Raw genomic sequence first — 17,567 nt, 5'->3', positions numbered from 1 at the left:
TCCAACAAGTTGTTTTTAGAATAACTGGTCATTTTAGTACTTCACTATATCCAAGTGTTGGCTTTTCTGCCCCCACAGGGTGTTTTAACTTTGGTAAGGAAAAATAATCCTAACTCCCCCTTGTCTGGATTACTTGAGCTCTCTGCTGAGGCCTGGCCTGCAGGTTGGGTCAGTTTGAGGGAGTTAATAGTTCCTTAGGAAACACTGATTCATGCCTGGGGGCCCAGGAATGCAGGTCCTCAGGGGAAAGCTAAAGCACCTCCTCCCACAAAGGCAAGAAGCACAGGGTCTTTGTTCCAGGAGGGGGTCAGAAAAGAGTTGGGCTGGGCTGGGTTTTAACTGCAGATTTGGAAGCTGAATATGCTGGTCAGACTCCCTAGGGTCCCCACTGTTCTCTCCCCTCCAGGTCCAGGTTTTCCTGCCCGCCCCGTCCCTAGCCCCCAAGATAACTGAGCCTGGAGACCCCTTAGTCAGGCCAGATATCTGGGGCCAGGTTTCAGAGCTTTCCACTCCCAAAGGGCTCAGCAGCTCAAAAGCCTGTTTGGAGGTCTGCTTTTCCAACCAAAGGAAGAGAGGAAGGTAATAATTAACTCATGCAGTTTTTGGGAACCGGAATCCCACTCCAACTTGCGCTTCTCGAACTTATGGTGTGCCACTCTGACTTTTGGGGTCCAGCGTCAGGTCTGGGGCTGATTTCTCGAGGTGGGAGAGTCCATCTGTTACCCAACTCATGAGCCTATGACCCCCCACCCATTCTCTTGTCTGCGCCGGGCAGCAGCCCCCAGTTTCCTTGGCTGCCTTGGTCTGGCAGTGACCACCACTGGGGCTCTCTCCTCTGCACCTTCCCAGGGCCTGGATGGCCTTTGAGTAAACAGATAGCCCAGCGAGGTATGTGATCAATTAGCTTTGCTGAAAATACAATCATTTTGTTATTCCAAGCTGATGAGAAGGTCTCTTCGGCCTGCTCTCCCAGCCTCCACATGCCAATCAGCCTGTGTCACCGATATAATTTTCCACATAAACACAACCTTTGTGCAACATCTACTCTTGTAAATAGAGGTAATTCCCAAACCAAATAACGCACTTGGAGGGAAATGGATATTATGCATGCAAAAAGAAAAGCCGGCGATTTTTACACTTTCCAGGCAACAAAAGATTACCCCTAATTGCGAATGGGCGGGGGAGGGGCGGCGGCTGCTGGGAAGCAGGGAGGCCGGCTTCCAGGCAGGTTTTTTTTTCTCTCCCTCTGCACATGTGTGTGCGCGAGCGGGACCACCAGGAACTGCTTAACCCGGGATCTGTCCTGTTTAGGCAACCGGGAGAACGTGGTGGTGGTTGTTGATATCTTAAAGGAAACGGCGAGTTACTTAATTATAAGGTTTGGTCTCTGCCAGGAGAGACCCCCTCCAAACCTGAAACTATGCATCCTGTTGAACTGTCCCCCTAGACTCCTGGCCAGGAATGGCCTCGGTAGACCGGGAAATGTGTAAGTTCCTCTGAACTGCACTGGTGTGCCGTTAACAATGTTCTGCTTTAAGTGCATCCCTAAATTAGACCTTGAAAGCAGCGGAAGTTCCCAGGCGGAGGGGAAGGAGAACGCCACAGAACCCACTGTGTAATCCTGGCCAGGTTCTGGGCACTAGCTGCCCCCTGGGCTCCCTGAATGCCACGGAAATAAAGGCTGGGGTGCCCCCTCTTGCGTCTCGTACCCCCTGGTGCTGGCGGGTAAAAAGCCCTTTTTTGGGGTCATGGCCCTGGTGGCTTCCCAGGCCAACTGCTGGGGCATCTGGAGTGCTCCCAAAGGAAGGAGTATTGGGGAGGAGGTGGCTACAGCATCGCGGAGCTGCCTGTGTGCAGTGGGCTGAGGACCCCAGTCTCCCAGACCCCATACCCAGTGGGCTCAGGGCCTGCTGCAAGTCTCACTTTTGAGCCGCCTGCATGTGGAACAGCTTCCAGGCATTCCCCCCAGCATCTGGACTGAGTCACAAAAGACGGTTTCTGATCAGGACTTTTCCTGCAAAGATGCTTCTTTTAGCAGATGAGTAATGGTATTGTAACAGGGTGGTCCCCAGGAAAGGGGGAAGTTCTAGGTTCCCTGCCCCACCCAAGGGAGGGACAGTATCTTGGCCTCCAGGTGAATCGAATGCTTTCATGGGATGCTTCTGGGTCTTTATTTCCTCTAAGTTCAAAACTGATTGAGGAGATGGGGGCGCTGTCTGAATTTGGGGGAGAACACAGGCGGGCAGAGAGACCAGGGCTCCTTCTGGTCTCTCTGGGCTGGGAGGGGTGGGTGGCCCTGTAACATTTCATCTACAAAAGACTTTTCTTTCTGACCCCCGCCCCCATCCCTCCTCCTGCCCACTGAAGCGGGGCCTAAGAACCCTTATCCCCCAGCTTCACCCCTCCCGGCTCCTGAAGGCCATCTGAAACTCATTAGCTGTTTGAAATGATTGTCATGGGGGCCCTTGATGGAGAACAAGAAAGGGAGAGAAGGGATACTTTTAAAGGACAGCAATCGGGACCCAAATGCTGGCAGATGTTTGGAAACCTTGTTGTTGAGGAGGGGCCTCCCCGAGGTGTGGGAGGGGGGCAAATTCCTCCATGACCCTGGACAAGCCCCCATCCCCCTATGCCTTTGTCTCAGGGCAGCTCCTGAAGACCAAGCTGGCTAAGCCGCTGTTTTCTGGTCCCCTCCAGGAGGAAAGATGGGGCTGCCGTTGGACAGACCACCTGATCCGGAGGGCAGCTGTGACACTTGATTCTTGGCCAGTTAGTTTAATTCCTGGACTTTGTAGATGGAGGTGTTGTAGAACTGTTGTAGAGCAACCCCGATACAAACCGGGGTGCCTGACTGTGGGTCCTCACCCGCGCGCTTTAAAGGACTTATCAATGCTCTACTGCAGGCACACGTGAAAGGTTAATAAAAGGTTTATTTACAAGGGCAGGGGAAATGAGGAAATGTACAGCTCTGGGAGAAAAGAGGGAGACAAAGTTTTAAATGAGTCCTACCCAATCCGCCGATCAGGAATCCCAAAATGGCGCTCTCAGAGTTGGCTGCCAGCCAGGAGCCGAGCGATCGCGGGCCAGCGAGAGCCCAAGGCCCACGTGTTTGGTTTTTATATCCAACCTGGCTGCCCAACTCCACCCTCAGGTCCCAGCCACCCTCCCTTTGGTGGTGATGGGATTTGTCTTTCCCAATGTCCTGATGGCTTTAGTCTGGAGTGGGGGTGGGGTCCACAAAGCCTGTATGGGATTAACTCAGGACATTATTTCCCCCTAACAATTCCCCCCTTTCGCTTTTTTTTTTTAATTTATTTTTGAGGCATGTTTTATTTGTTTGTTTTTGTTTATACATGCACTGGGTACAGTCAGAAGCACGGGAGGGTGAGAGAATTCACCAGAGCCAGAGCGGGGTGCAGAGCAGGCAGAAGGACTGAAGTACACTGCTGAGGGGAGCAGCGGGCGGCAGGAGAGGTCTGCGCGCCATGCGGGACCCTCCTCCAGTGGATGGGGAGCAGCCGGGGATCGAACCGGTGCCGCAGAGGCCGCGGGCAGCTTCGCAACCCAGCGCTCAACCGCTGCGCCACTGGGGAGGCCCTCCCTTTCGCTTTTTGCCACCATTTCCATGGTGATGAAGATCAAACATATGGATGCTGGGATACAGTCTCAGATGAAAATTTTGCAGGGTTCCAGTCTGAAAGAAAACGAATCCCTCCAGGTATTGTCCATTGTAGAAAGCAAAAGTCCTCTATTCCTGGAAAAACAGTTCATCAGTCCAAGCCGAAAGAAAAACATCTGGAGGCATTAGCCAGAATAAGACAGCAGATATGTCAAAATCACAGGAAAAAAAAATATTAAAATGGTTTAACTTATGTAAAAACAAATTTCCCCCCAACAGAGCAACCCCGATACAAAACGGGGTGCCTGACTGGGTCCTCACCCGCGCGCTTAAAAGGACTTATCAACACTCCACTGCAGGCACACGCGAAAGGTTAATAAAAGGTTTATTTGCAAGGGAAGGGGAAATGAGGAAATGTACAGCTCTGGGAGAAAAGTGGGAGACAAAGTTTTAAATGAGTCCTACCCGATCCGCCGATCAGGAATCCCAAAATGGCACCCTGAGAGCTGGCCGCGAGCCAGGAGCCGAAGCCAGGAGGTGAGCGATAGCCAGCCACCCCAAGGCCCACGTGTTTGTTTTTTTTTTTTCCCTGCCATACACAGTCTGCTTATCTCTATTTTGAGAATAAAAAACAGTTCAAGATACATACATATGTACAGACACAGCAAGCTCACAGGTTGCTGGTAGCTTTGCTCCCACTCTGGGTGGCGGGACCAGTCAGGAGACGAGGAGCTGATTCACCCCATGTGGGGTTCAGGCTAACAGGGCAGGGAGTCACTGCTTTGAAGCCAAACTGGAAGGGATGGCAAGCCCTGTCCCCTTGTTCCAAGACCATCTCCCATAGGACGGGCTGATGGGGAGCGAGGTGGGGAGATGGACATGCCTCAGTCAGAGTCGCAGGTCTCTTGTTCGGTGGTGGCATTCACTGCAGAGGCCAGCCTGTCCTGGCCTTTCAGCCTCTCACGGATCAACTCAGCAATGGCTCTCTGGGTTCGCTTTTCTAGCTTCTCTAGCTTCTTGGCCACATCTCTCTTGAGGTCCCAATCAGGCTTGCGGGGCGCGAGGTTGGCCAAGTCCACTTCTTCAATGACCGGCTCTGGCTTGGCAGCCTCCAGCTGTTCCTTCACCTTTTCTTCCACTGCAACTGGTTTAGCCTGGGGCACCCTCCTTCTCTTCAGGTCCTCATCCTCTGGGACATAGTTTCTCAGCCTAAGTTCCCTGTGCTTCTCCCCTTCTCTGAGCTTCTTGGTCTTTGGCTCCCCATCTTCTTTGTCCTTGCGCCCGGTCTTCTCCCGAAGGGACTTCAGGCGTTCTTTTCGCCTCAAAGCTGCTTCTTCCAGCCGGCCCATGCTGGCCGCAGTAGCTGCCATCTTGCCCGCGGGCCTCCTCCTCCGTGTTTGGTTTTTATACCCAACCTGGCTGCTTAACTCCACCCTCAGGTCCCAGCCACCCTCACTTTGGTGATGGGATTTGTCTTTTCCAATGTCCTGATGGCTTTAGTCTGGAGTGGGGGTGGGGTCCACAAAGCCTATATGGATTAGCTCAGGACATCCTTTTCCCCTAACAGAGGGACTTCCTGTTTGTAATAGCAAAATCATAAAATTAGAAAATAAAGATCGAGACATGTTGGAGTTAATGAGAGCATATAATGTGAAAATCATGGAACCAAATCTTGGGATGCTAGACTTCAAGATCTAGAACTTGGAATAAACATCTGTAGCATCTTAGAAATGCACAATATTAAAATCGTAGACTTCTGGAATTCTTAAAATAATTCAGAGAATCAGATTCTTTAGATATTCGGTAGCATAAAACATTAGGATTATGGAATAAAAATTTTAGGATATTGGACTTCTCAAGCATTAGAGATATAGAAGAAATAAACTAATGGAAATCCAGAATTGTGGTCTTAGAATCATAGGATGCAAGACTGGTGGAATGTAAGAATATTAAATTAAGGAAATATTGAATGATATAATCTTAGAATCACAGTATATAGAAGCATCTTGGAATGGTAAAATTAGAGCCATAGACTTCTACAATCATAGCAGTTTTTAATTAGTCTCATTGGATTACAGACTTAGACTCAGTGCATGAGAATCAGCAAATGTCTGTTTTGTTAGAGAAGTATAGGATCTATGAACTACAGAATTTTGGAATTATATGCTTTTGGACATAGCCTTGAGGAATTTCAGAGGCGCAACAAGGGATTTAGAGGTCAAACTGTTGTAGAGCAACCCCGATACAAAACGGGGTGCCTGACTGTGGGTCCTCACCCGCGCGCATAAAAGGGCTTATCAATGCTCTACTGCAGGCACACGTGAAAGGTTAATAAAAGGTTTATTTACAAGGGCAGGGGAAATGAGGAAATGTACAGCTCTGGGAGAAAAGTGGGAGACAAAGTTTTAAATGAGTCCTACCCGATCCGCCGATCAGGAATCCCAAAATGGCGCTCTCAGAGTTGGCCGCCAGCCAGGAGCCATGAAGCCAGGAGGGGAGCAATCGCGAGCCAGAGAGAGCCCAAGGCCCAGGTGTCTGGTTTTTATATTCAACCTGGCTGCCCAACTCCACCCTCAGGTCCCAGCCACCCTCCCTTGGTGGTGATGGGATTTGTCTTTCCCAATGTCCTGATGGCTTTAGTCTGGAGTGGGGGTGGGGTCCACAAAGCCTGTATGGGATTAACTCAGGACATCATTTCCCCCTAACAATTCAACCCCACTCCTAGCCTAGCCCAAATCTTCACCTATGCTTACTCCCCTCCAAGCCCTCCCCCCACAAGCCCCTGGCCACCCTGTGCTTGTGTCTAGACAGGACAGTTGAATTTTTTGTCCTCTCCTAGAGCTGCCCACTTTTTTTTTTTCTTCCTCTCTCACCACAAGTTCCTTCCATGCTCTGTATTTTGAGGTACCATTTCCTTTTTCATCCAGCGTCTTGATTCCCCATGCCTGTGCTTTGCGGGACAAGACATTCAGTGATTAACATGTCAGGGAACTTAAGCTCTGTCCCCTTTGGGGGTGTAGTAGGGGGAGCAGGAGGAATGGGGCAGATGGAATGTGACCTCTGTCCCAGACACAGGAGCTAACAGGTCCAGACATGAACCTGCACTGCCCATTCCTTCTGGAAGGAGGTGGCAGCCATGAAAGCTGAGAGACCTGTCCTGTCTAGGTGAGAAGAGACTGGAAATGCTAAAGCATTTCATGCTTATTTGTTTTATGATCCTCACAGACTGGGGTTTACACAAATTGAACAGCATGTGGATTAGATAGTTTGTTGAGAATTAACAGCTTCTGATGGTTATCAGTTTTGGAGGTGATGGAAACTGGGTGGAGGTAGATGGTTGAGCAATGAATTGCTATGTCCTCATCAGTGTTCAGAGATGTGGAGGGTCATCACCAACTATAAATCTCCGGAGGGCATGTGGTGCCAGGGGGGGATGATCAGCTCAGCTCCAGGGTAACACTCGGGAGTCTATTACAACATTTAGGAATAAACCAAAAGCAGTCAGTTTCAGAAACACCCTGGCACTTAAGAAAATATTCACTTTCCAGTGAATTCATCCAACACTCAAAGATCTAGCCAGAGATGAACAATTTAAATATGGAACCTCATTTTTGAATTCAAGCATCATAAAGACAGGGTCTGTGCAGTGGCCACATGAATGACTGTTTCTCGAACAGTCTTTTCTCTGGCTCAGTTCACACCCCATGTTCACCTCAAGTGCCCCAAGACTTTAGGGAGGGAGCAGTTTAAGTTAGAAATGCTAAGAAATCTTGGCAGTTTTCCCCACAGATGAAACTTTGTGAACAATCCTGTTCACCAATTTAAAATCTTTTGTTAAAATTGTTTAGAAACTGTGAAGCCCCAGATCCAAAAGCAGTGCCCAGCTGCTTGTAGGAATAGCATTTCCATGTAGCCGAGATTTTTCTAAAACTGAAATGCCTGCCTCAGAGGCAGAACAATTTCAGCCCAGGTACACCAGCCCAGCCTGCCTGTGGTGTACTGGGTGCCTTCAGGCTATTAGGCCCTCTCTCCGGGCCACAGTAGGCCCACCTACAGATAGGAAGTGGATTAAATAATCTTAATGTGGGAGCAAAAATATTAGAAACAGGAAAAGAACAATTTGGCTTTGTTTTTGAGTTGAATTTCAAATTAGTTAGGCCACTGTTTCTATTTATTTTTGAAGCAGTTCAACCAAGAATTACTATTTTCTTGGCTCTAGCTTTTGATTTCCAATGCTAAACAACACAACTAGGACTCCACGCTTCTTCGACTACTGACTGTGGGTTTTGTTCGCATTCCTCATGGTGAAGAACACTGGGTTAACACAATGACAAGGCAGTTGCCCTTGCAATTCCAAAAGAGTGAAATGAGCTAATGGATGGCAAACTGGGTGTCAAGGAGTCTCTTGTTGTGAATTTTCCTATCTGTAAAATGAGGAGGGGATGGAGGCAGGGAGAAGTCTAGATATTGAAAGTCTAGATCTTGTCCTTCTGCTCCAAAACAGTCCAAGTTTCTGCAGATTTAGTCCTTAGTCTAAAGGGGTTTGGCTACATTTGCCCTGTTACATTTTTTTTTTTTAAGATTTATTATTTATTTTATACAAGCACTGGGTACAGTCAGAAGCGTGGGAGGGTGAGAGAATTCACCAGAGCCAGAGCGGGGAGCAGAGCAGGCAGAAGGACCGAAGTACACTGCTGAGGGGAGCAGCGGGCGGCAGGAGAGGTCTGCGCGCCATGCGGGACCCTCCTCTGGTGGCCGGGGAGCAGCCGGGGATCGAACCATCACTGCAGAGGCTGTGGGCAGCCTCGCAACCCAGCGCTCAACCGCTGCGCCACCGGGGAGGCCCTGCCCTGTTACATCTTTAGCCTCAGGGGCCACCCTAGCTGATTCCAGCGATGTGAGGGGTGGGACTGCAGGAAACGGAGAGCCTTTACAAAGGCAACAATGGCAGATCCCTAATTTGTGGACAGTCCCTTATACCGTGAGTCTGAAAGGCCAAGGAGGGAGTGAGGACCCTCTTGGCTATGTAGTCCACTGAAAGTCCATGGACCCATCTGCAATGAAGGAGTTAGAGGCAAATGAGGGGGCTATGCTGGGGGCTTGGCGATCCCCTAACAGACCTGATACAGGGCTGGAGGGCTCAGGCTGTGTGGACAGTGAGGCAGGCTGGACTGGTGACAGGCCATCGGGGGGGACACTGGGTGTGGCCTCCTTATTCTGGCTTTCTCCATTATTGAATTGAAGCCCAACTTAAGCAGATGGCAACAGTGCATAGAAGGACTTCTATGGTGGAGTTGGGTGAGGTTTATTGCTGAAACATTTGAGACTGAATCTCTGGAAAGACCAGGGTTGGAGAAGGCTGAGGGGAGGTGGGTTAGTATTGGCTCGTTTGACTGCAGCCCCAGACCACTTGGTTTTGCCAAAATAAGCTGTCAGCACAGCCCTGACCAACTTCCTGGGTCCCACGGTTGATCATTATAGACAAAGACCCGTCAGTTCCTCCAGCGATGGGGCAGTTTAGACGAGCAACAAGACGCTCCACGAAACAGTCGGAGTTACAAAAGATGTTGGGGTGGGAAATGCAACAAACAGCCTCAGTTAAGAGCAACCATGAAGTTTCCTTGGCTATTATACAAGGGACCAACCAGTCAGGTCACCAGTCCAACGGCTCCCTGCTATCCTGGCTTGAGAGGTCCAATGGAACCACTGCATGATGGTCCTTTGGTCCAGTCCAGTGATGCTGTGACCATGCACACTGCATGTCCTACTTGCAGACCTAGCCAGAGACTCCCCTGCGGGGCAGTACTGCAGGTGCCTCGGGGGGGCTGCCCGAGGGGCTCTGGGACTCTGGGGATATTTCCCTGTCACCTGACCTCCCTCCTCAATGCGTACATGTATTAAAATCAATTCAAATGAAACAAACCTCTCAATCTGTAAATGTTTCTCAGTTAATCTGCCTGGTAGAGAATGAAGTTACTGTCTCTTAAGGGTGATAAAGAAGGGGGGGTGCCTCCCTGGTAGTGCAAGGGGTTAAGACACAAGCTATGAAGTTATTTGCAGCCATTGCAGCATGAGTTTGATCCCCAGCCAGGGAGCTACCCACATGGCACAGCAGACCTCTCCTGACTCACCCGCTGCTTCCTTCAGCAGTGTATTTCAATCAATCTACCTGTTCTGTTCCCCACTCTTTGGTGAATCCTCTCACCCCCCATACCTCTGGCCTGTACCCCAGATCTTATATGCATAAATCTTTTTTTAAAAAAGGGGGCAAAAAAAAAAAAATGGGAGGAGAATGCAAAAGGACTTAAGCAATAAGGAAAAGTGGAAAGAATAAGCGCCCAGCACAGTAGGGTGCTTTACAGAGAACATGCTGTAGGCTTTTTTCAGATCCATTAGTTCATAACCACCCCGGGGGAAATTAGGCCCATTTGGGAGATGGAGAGGTCGAGGGTCCAGAGCAGGAAGATGCTGGTGGACCTGGGATAGCGTCTCTGTCGCCTGCCCCTTGTCTCTTGATGTCAGAATACCATTGCTAGGAGCGCTGAGTGGGGCTTGGGAAGCATGCAGCCTCACCCTTCCTCGTAGGGGTGAGGGAAGAAAGCGCAGACTGAAGAGCCAGAATCCTTACTGGAAGAGCCTAGGATTCCAGGCGATTCTCCTGCTTTCTCTAAATGGAACGTCTCCCAGTGGCAGAACTTTCTTCCTTGTGTCTACCCATTCTGTCTCTTGCTATTGGGCCAGCCTGGAAGCACCTTCTGGCAGCCATCCTCCAGAGGGGGAGGGTAGTGTGCCAGGTAGGCTTGGCCTGGGAGTGGGCTGGAAATTCTTCTCTCCCTGAGGGTAGCAGAGGGTCTGGATGGAGGAGAGTCCAGAGGGCCGATTCTGTGTTTGGTGAATAAACAGTGGAGTCGAGTTTCTAGCCTGTCACTCTGCAGCCTTTCAGCAAGCGAGAGGCCAGGTGGGCCAGGGAGTTCCCTGCGGGCGGCACACGGAGAGGCCAGGGTCTGTAGGGCAGGGGCCTGGGCAGGGTTGCTGTGGACAGCCAGCAGAGTCCACCTCTGCAGGCCACAGGACTTCACACCTTTGAAAGGCTCCAGAGTGGCCTACAGAGAAAATAAACTGTTCCTCCCATCCATGGCAGGTCGGCCATCCTTGGGGAGCCCCTTGTCATGCGCACAGAAATCCTGTAAAATGGCCCAGCGTTTTCTTTCCACTCCCCAAAAGGACACGTGCTAAGCCCCATGAGGACTGTGGGGTTGTGTGAGGGTGCTTTATCCACGGCCAGCAAGGCCTGATTCCAGCCCTTTGCCCCCTGAGATAAGCCATCCCAGCTCTGAGACTTAATGTACACATCTGGGAAATGAGAATGAAAATCCCTTCGTGCGTTTGATGGTGAAGCAGGCCAAGATGCAAAACTGCTCAGTTTATAGGCATTTGATCAATGTCAAGACCAAGAGAAAGTCTGATCCCTTCGGAGCCATGTTGTCTCTGAAGTGGGGTTACTTCCTTTATGGGATCAGACAAAGGGCTTAGCACAATGCTTGACACACAGAAGGCTTTCCAGTGGCAGCGCCTTCCTCTTCTCCCCTCTGGGTCTCCAGGGCATCATATCGCCGCATGAGAAAGGTTAACAGCTCTTGACCCTCCAGGCGAGAAAGCCATGAGGATGAACTCAATGCCACAAGCACCCACTGAGCGTAGTGGTGCCACGGAACTGTAGGAGAGGCTAGGTCAGGGCCTTGAGAAAGGGAGGTGCTGGCTGCTTGTGGGTAGCAAGGAGGCCTTTCCGGAGTTCTGCCCAAAGTCACGGGCCAGTCTTTCCTACCAGCTGTGGTTTGTTGCAAATCCTTGACACCCCAATTGCTGCTGCCTCTCAGCAAGTTGAGATACCCCCAGAGGTGCCCTTGTTCCACCCCATCTTCTCAGAGCTGAGAGGAGATGGCAGAACTAGGCCCAAGGGGTGTGTGAACTTGAATAGCTTCAGTACTGACACACTCCACCAGGGGAGTGTCTCCAGGCGTGGAGGGTGTCACCTGCTGTGACACAGCAGGTGTCCAGCAGTGGCCACTGGCAGACCCTATGATAGGCACAGAAGAGGATGTGTTACTGGGTGGGAGGTGGGCAGAGCTGAGAGGTGGCTTTGGAGTTAGCGCGCTGGGGCTCCAGGTCTGGCTTTGTGATTCACACCTGAACGACCTCGGGGTAGTCTCCAAAACTGTAAAGTCCTGATTTCCTCATACAAGATCAGCAATAATTCCTTGAAAGAGTTGTCTTGGAGACTAGGGACAATGCTTGGAAAGCACTTAGTATAGTGCGGGAAGCGTGTGGTGTCCCCGTCACTGTCTAGGATCAGGCAAGCTGAAATCGGTAATGGATTAAGATCCTATATTGCGGGCCTCCCTGGTGGTGCAGCGGTTAAAGTCAGCCACTATCAAGCTAGCCTAGCCACTGCGGCATGAGTTCAATCCCGGGCCAGGGAGCTGACTCACATGGCACAGCGGACCTCTCCTGACTTGCCCACTGCTCCCCTCAGTATATTTCAGTGGATCAGTTGTAGAGCAACCCCGATACAAAACGGGGTGCCTGACTGTGGGCCCTCACCCGCGCCCATAAAAGGACTTATCAATGCTCTACTGCAGGCACACGCGAAAGGTTAATAAAAGGTTTATTTACAAGGGAAAGGGAAATGAGGAAATGTACAGCTCAGGGAGAAAAGTGGGAGACAAAGTTTTAAATGAGTCCTACCCGATCCGCTGATCAGGAATCCCCAAAATGGCGCTCTGAGAGCTGGCTGCCAGCCAGGAGCCGTGAAGCAGGGAGGCGAGCCTGAGACCCCAAGGCCCACGTGTTTGGTTTTTATATCCAACCTGACTGCCCAACTCCACTATCAGGTCCCAGCCACCCTCCCTTTGGTGGTGACGGGATTTGTCTTTCCCAATGTCCTGATGGCTTTAGTCTGGAGTGGGGGTGGGGTCCACAAAGCCTGTATGGGATTAACTCAGGACATCATTTCCCCCTAACAGATCTGCCTGTTCTGCTCTGCACCGTCTCTGAATCCTCTCACCCACCGCCCCCCCCCCACCTCTGGCCTCTACCCCAGTTTTATATGCATAAATCTTTTTTTTTTTTTTGGGCCGGTCACTAGAGGTTTATTACGAGCAGACCCTCCCGGTGCGAGGGACACGAGCAGAAACACGCAGAGGGTGGACACGGGGACAGGTCACTAGAGCTTTATTACGAGCAGACCCTCCCGGTGCGAGGGACACGACCAGAAACACGCACGCAGAGGGTGGACACGGGGACAGGCCGCCGGGGGCAGTTTGGGGGACGGCGAGGGGGTGGCACGACGGGGGCGGGGGAGACGCGTCACCCCGAGAAACGGGGAAGAGCTGCGACTCAGTCTTGCGTCAAGCACATAAAACTGCGCTATTTAACGTACTTCTCCATGCACTTCTTGTGGAACTCGGAGCGCAGCGTGTCGTTCACGAACCGCTTGTCCTTCTGGTCGTCGGCGCCCTTGGCGCAGTTCTTGAACACCACGTCGTCGTCCCACCTTCTTTTGACCTTGACGTTGGCCTGCGGCTGGGCTGGCCCGGTCAGATTCAGGAGCGGGTTTCCACCGAGGGTATTTTCCGTTCGAATCCTTTCTTCTTCAGCTTTTTGTTCTTGCTCCTTCCTGGCCTGCTCCTCCGCCCTCTCCTTTTTGATCTTCTCCAGCTCGGCGAGGAGGGCCGCAGTGTCGTCATCACTCTCGTCCTCATCGTCCTCACCTGTCAGAGGGTCGTCCGCGTCGAGGTTCGCAGCGGGAATCTGGTCTACCCGAGGCCTCCCTGACGCTGACGAGGAGGTGGTATGTTCCCGAGCTGGCCGGCCTCTGTTCTTCTCTCGAGCCGCGGCTCGCGCCCTCTCCTCCAGCTCCCTCCTCCAGTCCCGGTTGCGAACCTCCTCAGGGGCATCCTGAGTGGCTTGTCGGTATTTTACCTTCGTGTGGGAGGGCAGGTCGCGGCTGGAGCACTGCGTGGAGAGCTGGCTCAGGTCCCCTTCGCCTTTCCCGCGACCCCCTCTGGCAGGCGCGAAGGTCGGCCTCGCCGCGGTCGTCATCCTCAGGCCTCAGCGACGCGACGCGGCCCGGGTCCTGGGCCTCGCAAGAGCCGCTGGAGGCTGCGTTTCGGGGGCAGGGGGTGACGGGCCGCTCCGCTGGCCGAAGCCCGACGCGGCAGCCGCCGAGCTCACACTGACGCCAGGGAGGGCCATGCTCCCGGCAGCCTCCGCGCCGGCCCCGCCCAGGCCCGGAAGCGAACCGCGCGCCGTGTGGCCCCGGGCGGCGGCCAATCGGCGGCGGGCGCGCCGGAAGTGGGCGGGGCGGTGGCCGGGGGCGGGCCCGGAACTCATAAATCTTTTTTTCAAAAAAATTTCCATGTGCCTAAGACCCCACAGAATTTCAGAATTTTATTAATGTCCAGGATGAGAAGTTCCTAGAACAGGAGCGGGCTAACTTGCTTTGCAAAGGGCCAGGTAGTAAATAGTTGGGGGCCATAGGGTCTCTGTCACAGTGTAGGGTAAAGAAAATGTCAGGCTTTTCTGCCCTCCCGCCATCAGGATAGATGATGGATCCTTGTCCTGAATGCATGTCTGATGGCGGGCACCTGGAATACAGTGTGGGCATAGGTAGATGGGATTCACCTGGGTTAAGACTGCTTTTAAGGGCGGCGTCACGGGGACGCGAGCAGCAGCAGCAGAAGCCCAAAGAGAAGAAGCCCGAAGCAGAAGCAGAGAACTCCAGAGAGCCCAGATAGAGTAAAGATTTGCTGGGGGCTGGGAGGACTGCCAGCCTCCCAGCCCCCCAGCACCCCTGCCTGCCATGTGCCTGGTGAACCCCAATAAAAACCTGCAAAACCACTGAGGACTCTGACTCCTCCTTTACCCGGTCTGCATGGGATCAGAAAACCTGAACCGTGTCCAGTTCCTGCCCTTACACACAGCTACCCAACTCTGCCCTGGTAACCAATGAATGGATGTGCTCTTGTTCCAATAAATCTTTATTCACAAAACAGGTGGCAGGTAGATGGTTTGCTGACCCCTGTTCTCTGGAAGCAACTCATGTCTTGTGTTCTGCTGAGCACTCTGGTGTGGGCTCCCTTCTGGATGAGCCTCGGGAGCCCAGATCTGACCCCATTTGGAGAGACTGAGGTCCTAAAAGGGCCGGGATGGCTCCCAAGGGTGTGGATGCCTGAGTGTGGCTCCCCTTTTCTGTCCTAGAGAGGCTGTTGAAAAGGCTCCTCTCTCCAGCATTACTGGAGCCTCATTACTCACAGGCTGGAAAACAATGTTAATTTCCCCCAAGCGAGAAGCAGCTGCACTTGTAAGCCAGGGCTCATTTTGCTGCATGAATATTTATGGCATGTCCCCTAATTAAGCCCAGAAATAAAATTTATCCTGCTCTCGGGGGCCACGGAAGACTCTAAGGCCATGTCAGGAGCCAGCCATTGTGCATGTGAAGTAGGGTTGGCAACAAAACACTTGTGTCCAGAGTCACTGGGCCAGTGTGCACAGGAACGGCGGGCTGGGCATTCCCTGGAAGGTCAAGAACTGGGGCTGGTCACGTGGGCCACTAGTTAGCCTGGACCTGCATGGGTGACACGGAGGTGATGGGAGGCCAGGGTTCTAGCCATCCTGATTTTCTTTCAGCCAGGATGGTTCAGATATTTCATAACTGGGCTTCAAAGGCCGTGACAGTGGCACCAGCTCAGAGGGAGGACCTCAGCTGAGAAATGGGTTTGAGTTCCCTCTCTGGTGCTGACTCTATGGCCTGGATGGACCTAGCAGCTTTCCAGCCTCAGTTTCCCTATTGTTACTGGGGTGGCAGGGTCATCAGCATCATGGAGAGTGGTTCCTGGTGGGAGAGAAAGTGATTTGGTAATTGTTCTTATCAAGGGTCTGGGGTTTCCTTGACCTCCAGACCCTCCCGCTCTTAAACCTGGAAAACCGGCTCTGCCCAGCCCAACAACTTTGAGGGTTTCCAGAAACCATAAATCTTGGCTTTTTCTTGAGGGGTTCTGTCTCCAGAGAACTCTTTGGGCCCTTGTATTCTCTTCTTGGAGCCAATAAACCAAGCAAATACCATAAAATCCTTGACCCGGCTTGAGCCCTGAGTCAGCCCTGGGATAAAGAGCGAGAGAGTCAGGACGCAAACATCAAGTTGAACTTGGAGCTTCTCCGTCCCTTTCTGGAATGGGCTTGCTCTTTGTTTTTCTATTTTTGATTGTTTCCTCTTTAAACTCACAGCAGCAAGAGGTCCCCTCTGCTCCTGGCCCCACCTGGGGGGCTGGGGGTGCTTTCCCAAGGTGGGGCCAGGTGTGTAATCTTCCCAGCCCTTGGCAAGTGCACACCTTGTGAATTCAAAAGTCAACAAGATGTGGAAGTGGGTGATCCTTAGGTTGTAGAGGACAAGTGTGGGGGTGTTAGGGTGGCTCATGCCCCCTGCTGGGCCTGCCCCATCCCCTGGAGCCCTGGGACTTCCTGTCTTGTTCTCTACCTCCATCCTGAGCTCCCATCTGATCAGAGCAGCCTGGACAGGAGAGTTTCCTGAGCCCATTTTTCACGCTACCCACCACAGAAAGGAGGGCTGAAAATAGTGGAGTGGGTCTTTCTAGGCCAGCGCCAGGGCAGATGTGGGGGCAGTAAGCTGGCTGGGCTCAGGAGACCTGGGTGCGTTCACCTGGGCTGGGCCCACACCCTGGTCACATTGAGCCCAGATCCCAGCCACAAATTGTTACCTTCCCATCTAACCCAGGGGTCCCCAGGAGGCAAGGAAGGTCACAGCCTCTGAGACACATCTCCACTATGGAACCACTTGCTGTGCTTTTATTATATCCAGGATACAATTTTCATGGAAGATGCTGGGCTCTTGCTGGTCTGGAGGTTTGATCAAGGGGCATCTCAACACCTTGGCAGAGGTGTGATTTGGGGGAAAGTCGCTTCACTTCTTGGTTTGTTTCCTCATCTGTAGAATGGGATCATAGCCCCCCAACCCCGCCTGTTCCCTCGGCTTTTTAGGGTGAATGAGATACTTATTCAGAAGGTGCTTTGTTAGCTGGATGTGTTTATGAAAAAAATAAGTGTTGAAATTTTACCTGATTTTTTAATTTTTGATTTTACTCTCCTTTCAGAATCTGGTGTCCTCCAGAGACTTAGGCCTAATAGCAAGTTTCTCCTGGACTAAGGACCAAGGAGAGGCAAGGAGTTCTGCCAGGATCCTTGGTGGGCCCAGAAACTTGGAGCTAGCGTTCCATGGCTGAGAACTCTGTCCTTATTTGGGTCCATGCTTGATGACTGGCACTGGCACCCACACAAGTGACACCTCAGTGAGTCTTGGGTGGAAGAGAGGCTCAAAGTGAACTCAAGGGACCTGAGTACCTAGGCTGGGGCTCGGCCTTCCCACAGACACCCTCAATCTCTTCCTAAAAGGGTCTAGGAGGCTCTGGCAGGTGTTTGGATACCCAGGTCCCTACCCTAAACACTGTTCTGATTTCTACCAGCTCCTGTGTCTAGGGAAGGAAATGTAACCCACGTACTTTTGATGCATTTGTATTAAAGCCCTTCCTTTATAAGGGCTTTCTAGAGCCAGAGCTTTATAAGGGGTCTCAGCTTGTGTGTCCTGTGGGGGAGCCTCAGCCGTCTTTTGATGGCCTTTTCTTCCTCGCAGGGAAAACAGGAAATCAGACTGTACCAGGAACAACTGAACCTAAAACCTTTTGTACTTGCTTGCCCCTCTGGCCTGCTCACAGTTGGAACTGTTGTCTCAGAAGTGCTGCAAACCTTATTTCTGACAGTGGAAGTGCTTGATGGTTTTCTCTAAATTAGGTTGAGGGCAGGCATCTCCCAGCACCCCATTGGGCAGGACTGTGAGCACATCAGTTCCCCACCTGCCTGTGTTCCCTCTTCGACT

The 17,567-nt window shown here is 51.9% G+C and overlaps 2 protein-coding genes across 2 annotated transcripts; both read right to left on the bottom strand.

Moving 5' to 3' along the window:
* Positions 1–4,212: 4,212 nt before the first annotated feature.
* On the bottom strand, positions 4,213–5,017 carry LOC119256602 (coiled-coil domain-containing protein 12-like). The gene has a single exon (XM_037524397.2). The coding sequence runs from the start codon at positions 4,987–4,989 to the stop codon at positions 4,504–4,506; it is 486 nt and encodes a 161-aa protein (XP_037380294.1). The 5' UTR covers positions 4,990–5,017; the 3' UTR covers positions 4,213–4,503.
* A 7,760-nt stretch (positions 5,018–12,777) lies between these two features.
* On the bottom strand, positions 12,778–13,750 carry LOC119256601 (spliceosome-associated protein CWC15 homolog). Its single transcript, XM_037524396.2, has one exon. It carries the CDS (start codon positions 13,718–13,720, stop codon positions 13,046–13,048), a length of 675 nt encoding a protein of 224 aa, XP_037380293.1. The 5' UTR covers positions 13,721–13,750; the 3' UTR covers positions 12,778–13,045.
* Between the last annotated feature and the right edge of the window lie 3,817 nt (positions 13,751–17,567).

This window comes from Talpa occidentalis, unplaced genomic scaffold (genome assembly GCF_014898055.3).
Source record: "Talpa occidentalis isolate TD23 unplaced genomic scaffold, MPIMG_talOcc4v2.1 talOcc4.326, whole genome shotgun sequence".
NCBI classification, from domain to species: Eukaryota; Metazoa; Chordata; class Mammalia; order Eulipotyphla; family Talpidae; genus Talpa; species Talpa occidentalis.
Note: the sequence above shows the minus strand (reverse complement) of the source record. Positions and strands in the feature narration are given on the sequence as shown.